The 16,925-nt window shown below is 42.1% G+C and overlaps 2 protein-coding genes across 2 annotated transcripts in view; one reads left to right on the plus strand and one right to left on the minus strand.

Moving 5' to 3' along the window:
* Positions 1 to 528: 528 nt before the first annotated feature.
* Positions 529 to 15,319, minus strand: LOC101846013 (lipoyltransferase 1, mitochondrial). Its single transcript, XM_005103167.3, has 5 exons — positions 14,476 to 15,319; positions 12,441 to 12,624; positions 4,700 to 4,807; positions 3,908 to 4,036; positions 529 to 1,066 (listed from the first exon to the last, which is right to left on the minus strand). The coding sequence occupies exons 1-5, from the start codon at positions 14,826 to 14,828 to the stop codon at positions 626 to 628; spliced, it is 1,215 nt and encodes a 404-aa protein (XP_005103224.1). The 5' UTR covers positions 14,829 to 15,319; the 3' UTR covers positions 529 to 625.
* Positions 15,320 to 15,358: 39 nt separating this feature from the next.
* LOC101847744 (coiled-coil domain-containing protein 43) overlaps positions 15,359 to 16,925 on the plus strand; it is a gene marked incomplete in the record, with an annotated part of 7,144 nt that continues 5,577 nt past the window's right edge. Inside the window, 2 exon segments of the mRNA XM_013085270.2 lie at positions 15,359 to 15,390; positions 15,582 to 15,764. Of these exon segments, the coding sequence (XP_012940724.1) occupies positions 15,591 to 15,764 (174 nt within the window).

Genomic DNA, 16,925 nt, shown 5'->3' on the forward strand with positions numbered 1-16,925 from the left:
TTTCAAACATCAGGCCTAATTAACAAACAATAGACGACGGGTCTAATCTCGCGTCGAGCATCTCATCTGCTAGAGTTCTTCCGTTCGCCCGCCCACCCAGTGAATAAAATTGTGGAGCGGACCCAAAAAACGAACTGACTTGAGGCTTGAGGTCCGCAGTCCGCTCGCTGAGAGAGTCAAATTGTGGAGCAGACCCAAAAAACGAACTGTCTTGAGGTTCACAGTTCGCTCTCATGGCCGTCCGTTACCCATTCGCTCTGACTGAGTCCGCGAGTAACGAACCTGTCTGTCCGCTCGCCCCATCTCTACCAGCGGGAAGATTAAAAATTAAAAAAAAAAATTATCGAGTATCTCAGTCTTTCTGCTGGGATGTTGTATCCCTTTAAGTCTTATTTGGCCCTGACAGACAATGTTGAAACCTGCCTCCTAAATCATCTAAATTGTGTCGTTGGGGGGGTGTAAAAATATGAACTTTAAAAAAAAAGAGATTTACCAGTATCTAAATATTTGCCAAACAATATTGCAAAATTGCACTTCATAATTCATAACTTTATTAATTCTCTGTTCACACTTCAGACCTGGCACATAATGAGGAAAACGTCTCTCCGCACTTTCTGTCTCTCATTCACACAAACCGCAGGCAGGATTGAATGAGGTCAGAGAGCCATTGTGCTCCTCGATGAACTTCACTGCTCCTATCCACAAAGGCCTTATCACAAAAATTGTCAAATTCTGTTTTGATACTCGTCAAATTCTTGACTGTGAGATCTTCACCAACAAGATGCTCCTCATAGAAAGCCAAAGCCAAAGGTACCAAACCTCCCATAGATTTTGAATGCTCCTCTATTCCGATATGGGCTACTTTTCCTTTTTCTACAGTCAATTCAATGCTAACAGTACAGTCATGTTCATGAAACTGATGTCCTGTGAAGTCACGCCTGAGAGTGAACTTTGGTGTTTTTCCGAAAATCCAAGGCCACGACTGTAGACGTTCTTTATTCTCAGCCACGCCTGGGAATTGAGATTCATCCATTGGATCAACTGCGATGTACTCTTTCGGATCAGCCTGAAAAAACCATTCAGCAGCATTTCAGTGTGTCTGTCTGGAGAAAGGTTCCAGTTGTTAGCAAAGTTATTTTTGAGCAACAAGGTGAAAAGGCTAAAACGTTGTTCCTGGTCAAAAATTGAGTTCCATCACAAAACACACGTTTAACTATTTCTAGCATATATTGAAAGAATTTTATAATATTTTATGGCCTTATATATATATTCGTTTTTGCAACATGTAGTACTTAACCAAAGGTGACGAAATTAGGGTTTTCTCCAAACTTTATTTTTACTTTTACACCCAGTGTTACAAAATGTAGCACATCTTAAAAACTACTCAAGGTATTAAAAAAACCCCACCATTTTCAGCACTGAATGTCCAACAAGAATATGCACTTATTTCAATATCCAAAATTTCCGACAATTGGGACCTTTCTCCTGGCACGCACCCATACAGTGGAACTCAGTTTCAATGAACTCAGATTTAACGAAAGGAGTTGGATTCCCTGTTTTTTTATTCATAAAAATCAATAATATAAAAACAACTCGGATCCAACGAACACATAATGAGCAAGCATGGATGCAACGAAGTCGCTTGCAGGATGAACTGCCCCATGTGACTAATCAGCGGCCTACTTTCATACTAAAAAACACCTGCCGTTATTTTAGCACCCGCAGGTCTTAGCGTATGTCGGGGGCGGATGGGAGTCCAGCACAAATGTGACTGTGGGTGTGTGTGTCTGAGCGGATGGTGGGAGGAAGCACAAGCGGTCCAGGAGTGGAAGTTCAGTAGAGATCACAAACGTGCATAGCTGGCTATTTTTTTTCCCTTGGGTACTGATCAATACAATGGTAAACTAGTCTTGACATAGATTTATATATAATGTAATGAATAGCGCGCTGGACTGTGGAATCAAATGTTGCTGGATGCTAGGCTCTGCACAGCAACATAACTAGCTCGGCAAACAATAGGTTATAGATGACAGATGACACAGGCAGGCATTGAAACAAATTAGCCCTTTTGTAGAGTATGTGTGCTTGGCAGAGTCCACTTTATTTTCCTAGAATTTTCCAGCATTTCTTCAGTATCAAAGAAATGAAAATGGCTCTCATTTGAAACTGAAACCAAACTACTTTTGATAGAGAGAAAGTCAAAAACAGTATAATACATTACTTGCTCAGTGCCTATAATAATTATCTACACAAAAACATTATACTTGCTATATAACGAACACTCAGATTCAACGAAATTGAAGGTTAGGCCCGATGACTTCATTGAATCTGAGTTCCACTGTATAACGTGCAGTTATAACACGGATAGGTCAAACAAAGAAGACTCAATATCACGCATCTCTGTCAAACTGTGTGCGGACCAGGGTTTTTTCCTTCTTTCTTTATCTTTGTAAGATATCCCCCGAACCATGGATCCCTCGAACTACCGAGCCCGGCCCAGACAAATTCAAGCTATCCGTATTAATAAGTAGTAGGCTATGCTGTGTATTTGACCTAGGGTAGGTACAGTAGAACACGGCTATAATGGGACATTTTGTTCCAGAAGAAAAATCCCTCTGTAAGCGAGTTCCCGCTATAGAGATGCCAAGGGGAAATTACAGAAAAATTTATAAAACTCCACATTAATACCTCCCTTCCATTTATATTATATCAATACAATTTGCGCTTTTGATTAGTCTTCCTTTTCTTGTCAACTTCATTGATTATCACGGCTTTTAATTCGAGTGAGAAGCATTTCCTTTTGTCCTTGTTGGAAGCCATCTTTTCCTCGGTTCCGTTGCTTGTGCTGTCTATCATACCAGAAGGGCAACTGTAGAACTGGTGAATCGGATGTGTGCGTATGCTTATGAAAATCAACAATCGCAATTCAATGAATCAGGAACCAAACGCTACACGCTCTCCTTTTTACTTTTTGGCCTAGCTTAGGACTATGGCCTATACGCTCTCATACTGAGTTAACTGAGCCTCTAAGCTATGGCACATCACTTTTGGAGTGGCTCACGTAATGCGTCTCTCCTCACCAGCTCTCTCTGCCGCCTGCCCCTCCTCACTAATTACAGGACTGGCCATTCACAATGCTGCACCGCTAACTACCTGTTTGGAGCCCGCCTACAGCCCCCCAAACCCCCTTCCCCCCAGCTAGAGCTTGCTTGATGTCTCCCGTTGTGTCCGAGTTTGGGCCTTTCCTTGCTCCACTAAACCCGAGCACAGGTAGGCCTAATTGAGTTTACATAGAGAAAAAAAGGGGGATTCCGGTAAGGTCCCGCTGTAGGGATGGTCACGTTGTAGCGGGTGCCGCTGTAGTCGTGTTCTACTGTGCTTTTTGTCTCTGCTCGCTGGCTGCTGTTTTTAGTTTTAGTAGAGGTTTTACGGCGCTTGCAACTGCATAAGGTCATACTGTTGTTTGATTGATGGAAGATCAGGTTACTGGAGCATTAAGGAACATTTACAGGTTACGAATTATTTAGTGGCATTCATCTCAAATCAAGAAGGGCTCATATTAATATTGGATGTGGCAAGAAAACATAGGTTTTTTCTAAGGACTGTTTAACAAATTTTAATGAGAAAGTTATTGCCAATTTAGATCACCCGGGGGGAATGGGTACCTGGTAAAATGATACGGCTAAAGTAGCGGTAAGATATTGTCAGTTTCTTAGTGTCGTTGTGCTTAAAATCGGCTGCTTGCACTGTGTGCTTCCCCAGAAGTAAAGATTGTCTCTGAGTGTTCTAAGTAATTCTATGGGTCTGCTGGGGTAATCACAGTTGTAAAGGGCACTGAGCAAGCTGTAAATTGTAAAGCACGCACAATTATTATTTTATAAATTATCATTATTATATAACAACTCACTAAACCATCTTTGAGGAACTGTTGACTGAGGGCTTGTATCATCTCGTGGAAGGTCAGCTGAGGCAACTCTTCCACCAAATTTTTCACAAGAGCCGGGGCACTTTTTGTTGCCTTGCTCACAATGCCCACCTGAAGAGCAGAGGTTCACGCATACACTATACAGTAACGAAAAAAACACTAAAACCGCAATCAAATACACATGTATTTGAAAACAATGTTTTACTGAGAAAAATCCTTTGTCACATAGCAAGAATAGCCTATTTTAAGTAAGATGCCAGTCAAAGAGATTGATTCCACAAAATCTCTGTGTGTTGGTTGGTGTTTCAAATAGCCTACTTTCTTTAGACAACACTCACTATCTTGCTCTGAACTTACTGTAAAAATGCAGATATTGAATCGAATAATATCAAAATCAAAGAACACTATAACCCAAATAAACCACCAAACCCCAGAAACAAAGCAAAGACCTAACAAAGGCAAACTATACGAGAGAGAAACAGAAGGAGGGGAGGGGTTGGAAGAGAGAGAGTGTGAGAGAAAGACTCAAAGAGAGAGGTCATTTATAATAATTTATAATAAAATAGAAACTCTATGGAGCATGTGTTTTTTTGTGTTATAAATTGTAAAGCGCCCTGAGCGCTTTCTTAGTGTTAATGTGCTATATTATCATGATTAAGTGCAATTTATTATTTAGGCCTCCGTATTATTTATTATTAACATTAACTATTATTCAAAGCTGGAGAAATATTTTTCAATAAATGGAACACATTGTACGAAGTAAAAATTACTCACCGCTGGCGACTCCAGGAAACGCTGCAGGTTGGAAAGATCTAGACTGTGCAGCAGAGTTAAATGATGGTAGCTCTCAACTCTCCCTAGTTTGGATGCTGTGCCAGATATCTGAAAGTTATCAATATCTTTTAAACTCAATGGTCTTCAGCAGAATATCAGGCTACGTACAGTCAAAAGTGTGCAAGATGGCCACTTGTTGTTGAGGAGAAAATTGGAACGGTCGTCTTTGACAGATAATGTCTTGGATAGTGTCATTATGATAATATTAATATATCAGAACAAATTTATGCAAAGGAAGAAGTGGGAAGTGGTCATTTGTACAGGTGACTGTCTTGGACAGGTGGTTGTAAGAGAAGGGTTGACTGTATAGAAGGAGACATGAATACTAAGGTAACAAGTAACATATTATAAACAAGTTACATGTACACAATTCTGGAAGGCACAAAAGATTATTTGATGTGAGGGGGCGCGGTGGAACAAGGCTCTCGTCAAAACAATGAAATCGAAGAAAACAGCAGTTTTCTCTCTGCTTAGCAATTTTCATCAAATTTTTGTTTTTTGACTCAACACCTTTTATGTCCATTTTGAGGATTTCACCGAAAACGTTGATTAAAGGCACAAAAATATGAATTTACAGTTTAACACACTCTCCAGCTTTGGAATTTACCAAGCTTTGGCGGCCATTTTCTCACTAATTTTACCTCTTAAACCAGGTGACCCCCACCTTCTTCAATCCAAAATATTTCCACTTCTATTGAAGATGGTTGGGTAATTTTTTCATTGAAAGCAAGACAAATGAACAAGCTTTAAGATGATACCAATAACTCAATATGACCAAAAATTGACGAGAGCCTGATTCCACCACGCTCCCTCACATATTATTATACAGTAGTCTCCAGAGCTGGTTGTAACGGAGTACAAGTACTCCGGTACTTGTACTTACGTTACAATTTTCGGTACTTTTACTGTACTCCGGTAACATTTTTGAAACCAGTACTTTTACTGTACTCCGATACTTTTCATAAAAGTACTTACAAGTACTTTTAAAGTACATTTTGAGTACTTTGGAAGCTTAATGAAAGGGTAAGTGCAGGCATTTCTGATAATAATTTACTGTAAAATTTACAGAACAAACACCCGGGCGGACACAGCCGATCAACCAAGAGTTAAAAGTTGAGATCAAAGAACGGCCCGTCTTGTCAAAGATCAGCCACTATCGTGAATGTGATCACAAGCATTGTAAAACTCCATGAAACGGTACAGTGTTTGCTCCAGACGGGATCACGCCAAGGTGTGAACTGACCGATGCCTTTCTTTTCCCCAAACATCGCACTCGCATCTAACCTCACCACCTAAACTTACATCACTTACTGGGTGGGTAGGGCCTACAAGTTCGCTCCAGGCGGGATCACATCAAACTGTGAACTCTTCCCTGACCATTGAAAGCAGTTTTTCTCTATTCCTGAATTTGCGAAACAGCCTGAATTTTAATTGGTGTGGTCACAACGTAATGGTGCGTAATGACTAAGGAGGGGGGACTCAATCAGAGATGGAAAGCTAAAATTGTTGGACAGGTGAAAGGGAGGGGCAACTGGATAAACGTAGATAAGATCTCAAGACTCACGATAGGCTAAATGAGTGTGTTATATATTATTTATGGCATGCCTCATGCCACTGTGATTGGTCATCAAGGTTGACCACTCTTTGCTTGCCATATATGTCATAAATCCACCCAGGGGTCACGTCAGTTCATGGGTCACTGTAGATTCTTCCTTGGCTTTGTCGGCTAAGATCCCATATTTTTCCTTGTTCTGAGCACTGGGATCTTAGGCGAAGACTACTGCAGTAGAGAATCTTTGGTTACACTACACTTACTAGACTGTAGGAAACTAATGTATTTTGGTTTGCCGTGGGCGCCGTGGACTACACAGTGTGACCAAAATCTGCCTTACCACTATAATCAATTGAAACTGAAACTGTGTTCTTAATGTGTATCTAACAATTTTTTAGGCTGCCTAAATTTCTTTTAAACTTTTTTTTTTGGTGGTTTTTGCTTAAGGCTACATTGGTTCCTTGAGGATTTATTAATGAAGAATTCAATACACTTTTCCATTAATTTCTATGCTGGCCATTTTCATAAATTTTATGTTTTCTTAAGAGCAACTTTGTATTTAAATTTTCCTATTTGGATACTTTTTCAGTAGAACTTTCCGACCTCTAGGACTGACTTACATTTGATCACATTGTCTTGCTCAAACAAGTTCTATTCATAATATCACTTACCCACTAGTTGCGTCTGTTCGTTTGGGTTGGGTTTTTTTTTCAATTTCACGGACCATTTCCACCGTTCAGTGCGTACGTAGTACTTTAACAGCTCTGGTAGTCTCTGCCTAAGATCCCGGTGCTCGGGAGCAAGGAAATGTGGGATCTCAGGCGAACAGGGATCTTGACCGATGGACCCAGGGAAGAATCTATGGTGACCCATGCTAAGGCTCACAATAGGTACAATGGTCTCCCTCCACTCTAAAATGAACTGACATGACCGCTTGGTGGGTTTATGACGTATAGTGAGCAAAGAGAGGTTAACCTTGGTGAACTATCACAGTGCATAGTGGCATGAGGCGTGCCATTTTCACTTTTTATCCTATCAAGAGTCTCAAGATCTACGCGTATCCAGTTGCCCCTCCCCCTTGCCTGTCGAAAATTTATAGCTTTCCATTTCTGATCGAGCCCCCCCCCCCCCCCCCCCTACCTCCCAACCGCCTTTGTCGTTACACGCCATTACGTTGTGAACACACCAATTAAAATTCAGTCTGTCTCGCAAATTCGGGAGTAGAGACAACTTCTGCAATGGTCAGGGAAGAGTTCATAGTTCAATGTGATCCCGCCTGGAGCGAACGTGTAGGCCCTACCCACCCAGCGAGTGATGTAAGCTTAGGGGGAGAGCTCAGGTGTGAGTGCGATGCTTGGGGAAAACAAAGGTTTCGGTCAGTTCACACCCCGGTCTGATCTGGTCTGGGGCAAACATTGTATTGCTTCATCAAGTTTTACAACATGTATGTGATCACATTCACGATAGTGGCTGATCTTTGACGCGACAGACAGTTTATTGATCTCAACTTTTCACTCTTGTTTGATCGGCTGTCCCGCCCGCGTTTTTGTTCCGCAAATTATGATCTGAAATGCGGGATCTTAGCCGAATGTAGACCTTCAGAGTGAATCAGAGCGGGATCTTAAGGGTGACTTTTGTATAGTAAAAATTCTGTTTTCTTAAAACAGCGGGATCTTAAATGAACCGGGACTGTAAGCGGTGGGATCTTAGGCGGAGACTACTGTATCCATCATGTCTGTCTTACATTTAATAATTTATACTGTCTCTCTCTTGTATCTTCCTTTGACCATCTGCAATTATATTTTCCATCACTTCAATGAACTGGTCTTCCTCGTCTTCTCTTGCCACGATGACTCTATCCTTGATGGCAAGGAGCATAGGATGTTGTTGTTGTTGTTTTCAAATCCCTTTAGTTGCGAGCATTTCGCTCTTGGCAGCGCAATGCCTCCCTCAAGTAACCACATGTCCCTGTCATCTGGTCAACGCCAGAGTAGAGCAGGCTTTATAAGTCTGTAGGTGTGTGTAGGAGCTTGCGTCAAAAAACTGCCAGGTTTGGGCAGTGAAGGAGAAGATGTACAACGGTCTCCTAGTGGTAGTCACAGTGTCTGCAATGGGGTTGATTCTGTTTATGTGATTGTTGGTGTGTAAGTGTCCTGTGTGGGCTCTGAAGATCAATGTCTGATCGGCTCTACATAAAAGATTCGAAGGGTCTTTGGGGTTGGGTTTGTCCATGTACCCGAAGAGAGATCTTCCTGTTTCTGCGTTGGCCCATCTGTTTAGCCACTCATCTCTGCTTTTGGCTTGGATTTGGATGATCCCTCTGCAGGTCTGTAAAGAGGCGGTTGTGTCTGTTTGGGGCAGGCTTGCTCCTGTCTTTGATAGATTGTCTGCAATCTCATTCCCTGGTACTCCAGAATGGCCAGGCACCCACTGCAGTGTGACCCGGACGCCATAGGAAGTGCCCATCCGTTTTACAAGGCTGAGGATGTTCCCGTCACCTCTGTAGTCTCCTCCTCCTTCGACGGCTTGGAGTACTGACATTGAGTCAGAGAAGACAACAACATCCCCTGGTGTTACTGCGCCTTCAAAAAAGTCTTGGGTGATCTGCTCCAGGGTCTTTACTATGGCAATTCTCTCTGCGTCATAGTTAGAGCTGTATGTTCCACATGGGCCAAATAGTTGGGTCTGCTTCTTCTCTCCAAGGTTGTTTCGATATTGGATGGTTGATCCGTATCCAGCATTCCGTGTAGCGTTTGTTGCTGACCCATCTGTGTATGCATGGATTGGAGTTTCAGCATACGAGTCCACTGTCTCCAGGGTGCCAGTTCTGAGGATTTCTTCTGGTGTGGTCTTGTCACAAGAAGGGTCTAGAAGTCTCGTCCTTATTGTGACGTCTGGTGTCTGCCAATATGGAGGTTTGCTGCTGATGTTGGCGATTGGTTCTCTGTTCTTGGGTAAGTCTTGGGTGATCTGCTCCAGGGTCTTTACTATGGCAATTCTCTCTGCGTCATAGTTAGAGCTGTATGTTCGACATGGGCCAAATAGTTGGGTCTGCTTCTTCTCTCCAAGGTTGTTTCGATATTTGATGGTTGATCCGTATCCAGCATTCCGTGTAGTGTTTGTTGCTGACCCATCTGTGTATGCATGGATTGGAGTTTCAGCATACGAGTCCACGGTCTCCAGGGCGCCAGTTCTGAGGATTTCTTCTGGTGTGGTCTTGTCACAAGAAGGGTCTAGAAGTCTCGTCCTTATTGTGATGTCTGGTGTCTGCCAATATGGAGGTTTGCTGCTGATGTTGGCGATTGGTTCTCTGTTCTTGGGTGGGTCAAACTCCTCAGGTAGTTTTGTTGCTTCTCTCATAAAGGAGGTCTTCTGGATGCGTGTTCTTGGTTCCCACTCATCTGCCATTTTCCTGTTTTCGTTCGTGTCTTCTAGCCGCACAAATCTTTCATAGGTTTTGAGTGTAGCACTCTTTCTTCTGAGGTCCAGTGGTTCTATGTTGGTGTGGATTTCGCAGGCGCTTGTAGGCGTGGTCTTCATTGTGCCAGAAACAAATCTGAGTGCTTGGTTCTGTACTCTGTCAAGCTGTGCCAAAGAGCTTTGGCTGGCTATGGATTGTAGTGGTAGGGAGTAGTCAATCACAGATCTGACATACCCTATATAAAGTTGTCGGAGGGTTGCTTTGTCAGCTCCCCAGTTGAGTGATGAAAGGTGTTTCAGGAGGTTTAGTCTGGAGTTGGCTTTCTTGGTCAGCTCCCCTAAGTGCTCTTTGAGACACAGCTTTCGATCCAGTTGTACACCAAGATACTTGGGATAGTCCTCATGTCTGATGGTGGTTCCATTGATCTCAAGGTTTACCTGACTTGCTGCAAATTTGTTTTTGAGGCTGAAGAGTCCAAAAACGGTCTTGTCTGTGTTGATCTCCATCTTCCATAGCTGGCAGTAGGACGAGATGGCTTGGTTCAGTGCTCTCATGTCACTTCCTTTGCTCCATATATGAGTAAGTCGTCAGCGTAGAGTGCTTTCTGACAGGAGATGATATCTGGCAAGTCGTTCATGAACAACAGGAAGAGGGTACAGCTGAGTGCTGACCCCTGTGGGAGGCCTTCCTCAAGTGTCCTCTGTGAAGAAATCTTGCTGTCACATGACGTCTGGATAGTTCTGCAAGACAGAAAGTTCTTGATCCAGCTGTACATCCTTCCTGCTATCCCAAGCTTTTGCACTTTGTAGAACAGTCCCAGTCTCCACACATGGTCATACTCCTGCCTCAGGTCGATGAAGACAGCCATATCATTGTCTTTATCTTGAAAGGCATCGCTGGTCTTCTGGGCAAATTTGATGAGGTGGTCCATAGTTCTTTTGCCTTTCCTGAATCCTGCCTGTGATGTGCTGATTGTTCCGGTGCTTTCCATCCACCAGTACAGTCTGTCGTTGACCATTCTCTTGTCGACCTTACCCAGGCATGATGTTAAAGAGATTGGTCTGTAGCTTGAAGGCTGGCTTGCTGGTTTGTCCTTCTTTAATATCGGTGTGATGTTTGCTTTTTTCCATTCTGTTGGGAGCTGTCCCTCATTCCAGGTCCTGTTGAAGAAGCCCAGGAGCATGGAGAGGGAAGAGTCTGTCAGGTTGAGGATCATCTCATTGGTGACGTGGTCTGGTCCTGGGGCCTTTCTCTTTTTACACTTTTTGAGGGCTGTCTTCAATTCCGTCAGAGTAAACAAACTCCTTCTCAAACACCTCCAGGTTTGCCTTGGGGGTCTGTTCTGCCCTTTTGGTTAGCTGCTTTATTGTGCGGCTCAGTTTGTTCTGGTTTCCTTTCTTGTTGATGCTAGCAAAGTATTTATTCATAACCTCAGCTCTGCATGTTTCTCCTTTCTTAGTTGGTTTCATTGGGGCGGGGTTTTTCCTTCTTTTTGTACCTGAGAGATTGGTAAGCAGGATCCAGGCTTTCCTCCCGTCCTTACACAGGTCTAGTTCTCCACAATGTTCTCTCCATGTTTGTCTTTTCTCACTTTTGGTCTTCACCTTTACCTTGGCAGTCAGGTAGTTGTAGTGCTTTCTGTTTTCTGCTGTTGGGTTTTTCTCAGCACGCTGTCTGGCTTTCTTTCTGGCCTTGGTCAGTTGTTCCAGTTCTTTGTCCCAATAAGGGCGGAACTTCTTTGGGTTCCCTCTTGGACTCGTTTCCTTAGCAGACGCCTTTAGTGCTGTGGTGATGTCCTTGTAGCCCTCATCAATTGGGTTGGTCGTGCATACATCCAGGAGTCTTCTTTCGGATTTCTGTTGGTAGAGCTCCCAGTTTGCTTTCTTGTAGTTCCAACTGCGTCTTATGGGGTTCGTCGGTTCTCGTTTCCTGTTGCTGGATATTTGCAGTAGGACAGGGCGGTGGTCACTTCCTATGTCATCTAGGACAGTCATGGAGCAGTGCGGGTGAAGGTCAGCAGAGACCAAGGTCAAGTCTGGTCTGCTGAGAGTTCCGCTGGCTCTATGAAGTAGGGTGGGAGGTGTCTTGTCATTCTGAAGTGAAATGAGGTTGCTTGATCTCAGTAGTTCTTCTAGAACTGTTCCAGTCAAGTCTGTATCACTGTAACCCCACAGTGGAGAGTGTCCATTGAAATCTCCCGCAAGAATGGTATGTTTATGGTCTGTATTCGGGAAGTTGAGCTCGAGAGTAGATCTCGGTGGGCAGTATAGGAGCATAGGATAGAAAATATAGTTTTGGACCAGAGCTTCCTGTCAGAGACAATCACCTCTGTACAAATGGCCACTTCCTACTTGCATGATATTTGTCCAAAATGTCAACTTGTCTCAGAAAACCACAGTTAACCTACTCAATGGGTGGCCAACTTGGACAATTTCAAGAATACTTGATTTATTTTACATGAAGTACAAAATAGAAGCACTGAAGACATCTTTACTACCCTTTGAGTTGCATTGTATTCTCCTCGCACCACAGTTAGATAAGGAGTGAAACCACAGAACAATGAGGGGGAACTATAGGACATAGGGTCTATACATGATAAAAATCATCTGCTCTTCATTTTTTGTGACTCAAATAGGAGGAGTGAGACATCAGCTTGACGCATTTCACTACAAAGTAAAAAGTTCCCTAAATCATAAAAAAATACCCGCCTTGTAAAATGTTTCTAGGAGAATATCATCTCTTTCATTTATGGTGAGGTTCGCATCACCACATAAGCTGAGAGCTGAAACCACAAGCTGCAAGTTCTTCTTGCGATTGTAACGATCTCGAGATGTGAGGAACGACAGGTTCAGATTCCCCATGTCGTGGTAGACTGTGCCACCTCCACTGGCCCTGTGGTGAAGGAAAAAAACCCACACATTGATGACAAGAGCTGGGAAACAGAGCATGCACCTTTATAGATACCTGTGGATTTTATCTCTCAGAATAAAATAGTGGTTTTATCTAAGCACTAAGAATAAGCAATCAACATAGCATATTCTTTACAGAACAGTCAGAAGAACTAACACGCTTCATAACATGAATAATCTGCAAAAACAGAGGGCATAAACAGCTTGCTGAGCACTTTGCTTTAACTTTAACAGCAACCTGTCCAACACAACGGCAATCCCCTGTAAAAAAGACAACTTCTTCCCCAGTATCTTGTCTACTAATATAATATGACACGGTACAGTCTTGTCTAAGACATCCACTTGTCTAGGACAATCATCATCATCATCATCATCATCAACGCCTTTCACTCCTGGCAGGGTATAGGCCACATACAAACTCCTTCCATTTATCTCTGTCCTAGCTCGTTTCAAGTGAGCTTCATCTCTCTCATGTCCCTTTTCACACATCTCCTCGATCCATGTTTCCCGTGGCCTACCCCTGCCTCATTTTGCCTGTGGCTTCCACTGCAGCGACTGTCTTGTAATGTTTCCGCTATGCTTTCTGAAGGTGCGTCCCATCCATCGCCACTTTCTTTGTCCTATTTGTACTTATATCCTTAAATATATAATCATATGTCCTGTCCTTTCCCACAGCTCTTCATTTCTTATTCTATCCAGCCACTTAATTCTTAGGATACTCCTCATACATCTGTCGATAAAAGTCTGGACCTTATTCAGCACTGTGTTTGTTGTCTTCCAAGTTTCACAGCTGTAGAGGAGTACAGACTTGACATTGAAATTAAAGAGTCGAATCTTGGTGCGCAGTGAGATTAGGACAATCAGTGAATTACTTTTCTCTTGACAATGAGCGGTTATCTACGACAATTTTGACAGGATTTTAGAAACTTTCAGTTTCTGAATTTGTAACATTAACATAAGCCAGGAGGCAACTTTACGTACACTTTGACCGTTTGTGCTAGGGGCCTGCTTCACTTCTTCTATTCTTTCTCTTCTACAATGACAAACATCTCGAGCTTCTTCTCTGTCATCCAAGCTTTTTCCTCATGAAACAAACTTGTACCCCAATTATGTGTGACGAAATGACTTCGCATTTTTACATCATATCTCTACAAAATTGTTATGCTAGTAGAGTTTTGGAGGATCAGCCTAAATTTGTTTTTGAAGTTGTGCAAATTATTTTTATGGAAATTAAATCTTCGTCTACATCGTTCCAGTTGAACAATAGTTTTTAAAATAAGGCAAAAACAATGTGTGGTAATTAATTAAAGAGTTAGTAAGGCTTTAAATTATGAGTATTTGAAAGCAAGAGTCCAGCTTTTAGCAAAAAAAGCAGTACTGTACATTTCTATTAAATTGTATTTTTTAACAAAACTAATATTATATAATATGATCTTGCAAATTACATCTTTCATCAATAATATTTAAAAACTTTGTTGATCCGACTCAATAGATTTCAATATTGTCAATAGGCATTTTATACTTAATGAACGGTGTAGCTGATCAGGTAGGCACGACAACTCGCACAGCCCCCCCCCCCCCCCCACACACACACACCCTGTCCTTCCACACACAAGCCCTAACCCTCTCCCAAAAATCGCGATTTGCGATTGCTATGACAATTTACGCGTTTGATTTGCGCAAGTGTGCTACGAAATGACCGTTTCCATTCAACCTTGTGGATTTCGGGTGTGACGAGATGACTGTGACGTTTTGACTGCACCAGTGTGATGAAATGACCATGTGACGAAATGACTGGTATTCAAGAATTTGATCATGAGAGATCCTGACTAACCTGCGTGCGACGTCAACGTTTTCTTCTCTGGCCTGCGGAACATTTGCTTCCAGCCATGGATTTTGATGTCGTCCCAAAACAACAGCAGGTTTGTTTTGCCAAAGTAGGAGGTAATCATTTGTAGACAGAGCAGCATTTGAATACAACCATTCTTCCAGAGCTAAATTCTCAAAGATACAATTGGATGTCGATACTAGAACATGGTAATTTCGACCTGATAAAGACTTGTCATTTTTCATTTTGCTAGAGGTGGAAAATCCTCTGAAGCACACAGCCCTGACTCCTCGCAAAGTATAATTATATGTTAAACTCTGTTTCCACAGTTGTAGTGAGGCGGGGGTTCTCAGGGCCATAGTTATTATTATTATGACAAGGTCAACTAGCACAGGCCAAGCTGGTACTTCTGACCTCAGTAGGGACTCGAGTCCAAGGAGTTTGCCAGCACTGAGCCTAACCTACACAATGTTGTGCAAAAGTAAAATTAAGGATGTAGGTCTGTGTATGTGTCATAATCCTGAAGTTTTTCCCATTTCAAGTTCATTCCCTCCTTGAATGATAACCATTTCCATGTTTTGTCAGTTTCACTTCACTTCACTGCTCATCAAGTATCATAAGAAGTAGCACACGTCTTGTCAAAGATATTTAGCGCGGTTCAGAGCTCTCCATACGCTCATGTCATCTCTGAAGTTCCCAGTTTGAAACAAAAATCAGTCATGTTGACCGATAAGTCACAATTATTGACTGTTACAGCGATCTTCAAGGCACCCAAGGCCAATGTTGTTGTCCACCACAAACTTAGCAGAGTCAACACATGTGTAAGCAAAATAGGTCAAAGGTGAAAGTTTTGTACTGGGGAAACTACAGTCTACAGTATATTCTCATTTTAAAGTTTTGTCGGAGTTCTGTGACGGAAAAGTATTTCAGAGGATTGCTTTACGCAAACCTAAGAAGATTTGGGTCTAATTAGTTTAATCTAATTTAGTTTCTAATTAAGATTGCTTTATGCTTTGTCTTAAGTGGAATACAATTAGATCTAATGCTTTAATCTTATCTGAATACTCTATTGAGCTGTCAGGAAATAAATTAATGTTTTTAATCTCTTTCAGGCCGGCAAGATGGCGACCTCCTTGGTTGGACCATACGATGTTTGGCTAACAGAAACACTTACTGCTGCGAGTGCCGATATAGACACAGATGTGTTTGTTAGTTATATTATAGGAATACTCGATGACGACACACCCGAGGAAGATAAGAAAGAGGGCATAACGGAATTACTCTCAGGAGTTGTGGTAAGTGTTACGTCAATGGGACGACTGTTGAAACTGACCATGGACCATAGACTGGAGACTGAGTCACTAACTATAACTAACTGAGATAAAAGGTAACATCTCTCTGGCTCTAGCCACTGATGATACAGTGGTGTCCACTTACCAACCCAAACAAGAGCAACTTCCACGTGCCAGCAACCTAAGCTTGACTTACTAAGTTTTGAAAATATAAATAGGCCCTTTTAACAGCGGTTTCCTCTAACAGTAAAACTTTTTTTTGGCTGTAAGTTGTCGGACTTTCTATTCTCCACGTCCATGATTTAAAAACAATTTAAGTGCTAACAATGACCTATAATATCAGTGTGCATGCATCTCACATCTCTTGTTTATCTTCTCACAACACTAACACACTCTCAGTCCAACAATTCACTACACAAGCAAAGAATTTCGGCGCTTTTTCGTCTGTTACCCCAGGCTGCCATCTTGGATCGGTAGTATTCGGGTGGTGTTTCCACCTGTTCAGTAATCGATAGGCCTATAGAATCGAGCATCGTTGTCTTGGCCTAGATTGTCTGATCATAATAATTATTTTTTCAATGCTGTTTTGACTTTGTTAATGTTGTTTTGTTGTTTGACTTTGTTAACGTTGTTAGTTGTTTTGTTGTATAGATCGGTTTTTTAGTGTGTTTTATTTGACTTGTGATTGTTGTTTGAAAGAAGGGTTTGACTCTCACTTTTAGTTAATTTTAGCACTGACCTGGTGCTACCGCGCCCTTCTGTGAATACAATTATTAGACTACTAGTACTACTAGTTACTAGATCTAACATTCATTTATTACGATCGTCACAATCAAATTTCAGATCCCTCTAAGAGGGAGAGGTGGGAAAAGAGAGAAAGAGACAGAGATGATTTAAAGAGAGAAAGAGGGATCGAAGAGAGAGAGAGAGCGAGCGAGAGAGAGAGAGGGAGGAGGGGGGAGAAAGAGAGACAGAGATTATTACAAGAGAAACAGTTAAGAGAGAGAGAGAGGGGGGGGGTGATAAAATGAGAGTCAAAGATGATTAAAAGAGAGACAGGAGAGAGAGAGACAGAGATTATTTAAAGAGAGAAAGAGGGATCGGAGAGAGAGAGGGAGAGAGACAGACAGAGTGGAGGGACAAAGAGATAATTGGATATATATA

The sequence above is a fragment of the Aplysia californica genome, unplaced genomic scaffold (genome assembly GCF_000002075.1).
Source record: "Aplysia californica isolate F4 #8 unplaced genomic scaffold, AplCal3.0 scaffold00361, whole genome shotgun sequence".
Classification (NCBI taxonomy): domain Eukaryota; kingdom Metazoa; phylum Mollusca; class Gastropoda; order Aplysiida; family Aplysiidae; genus Aplysia; species Aplysia californica.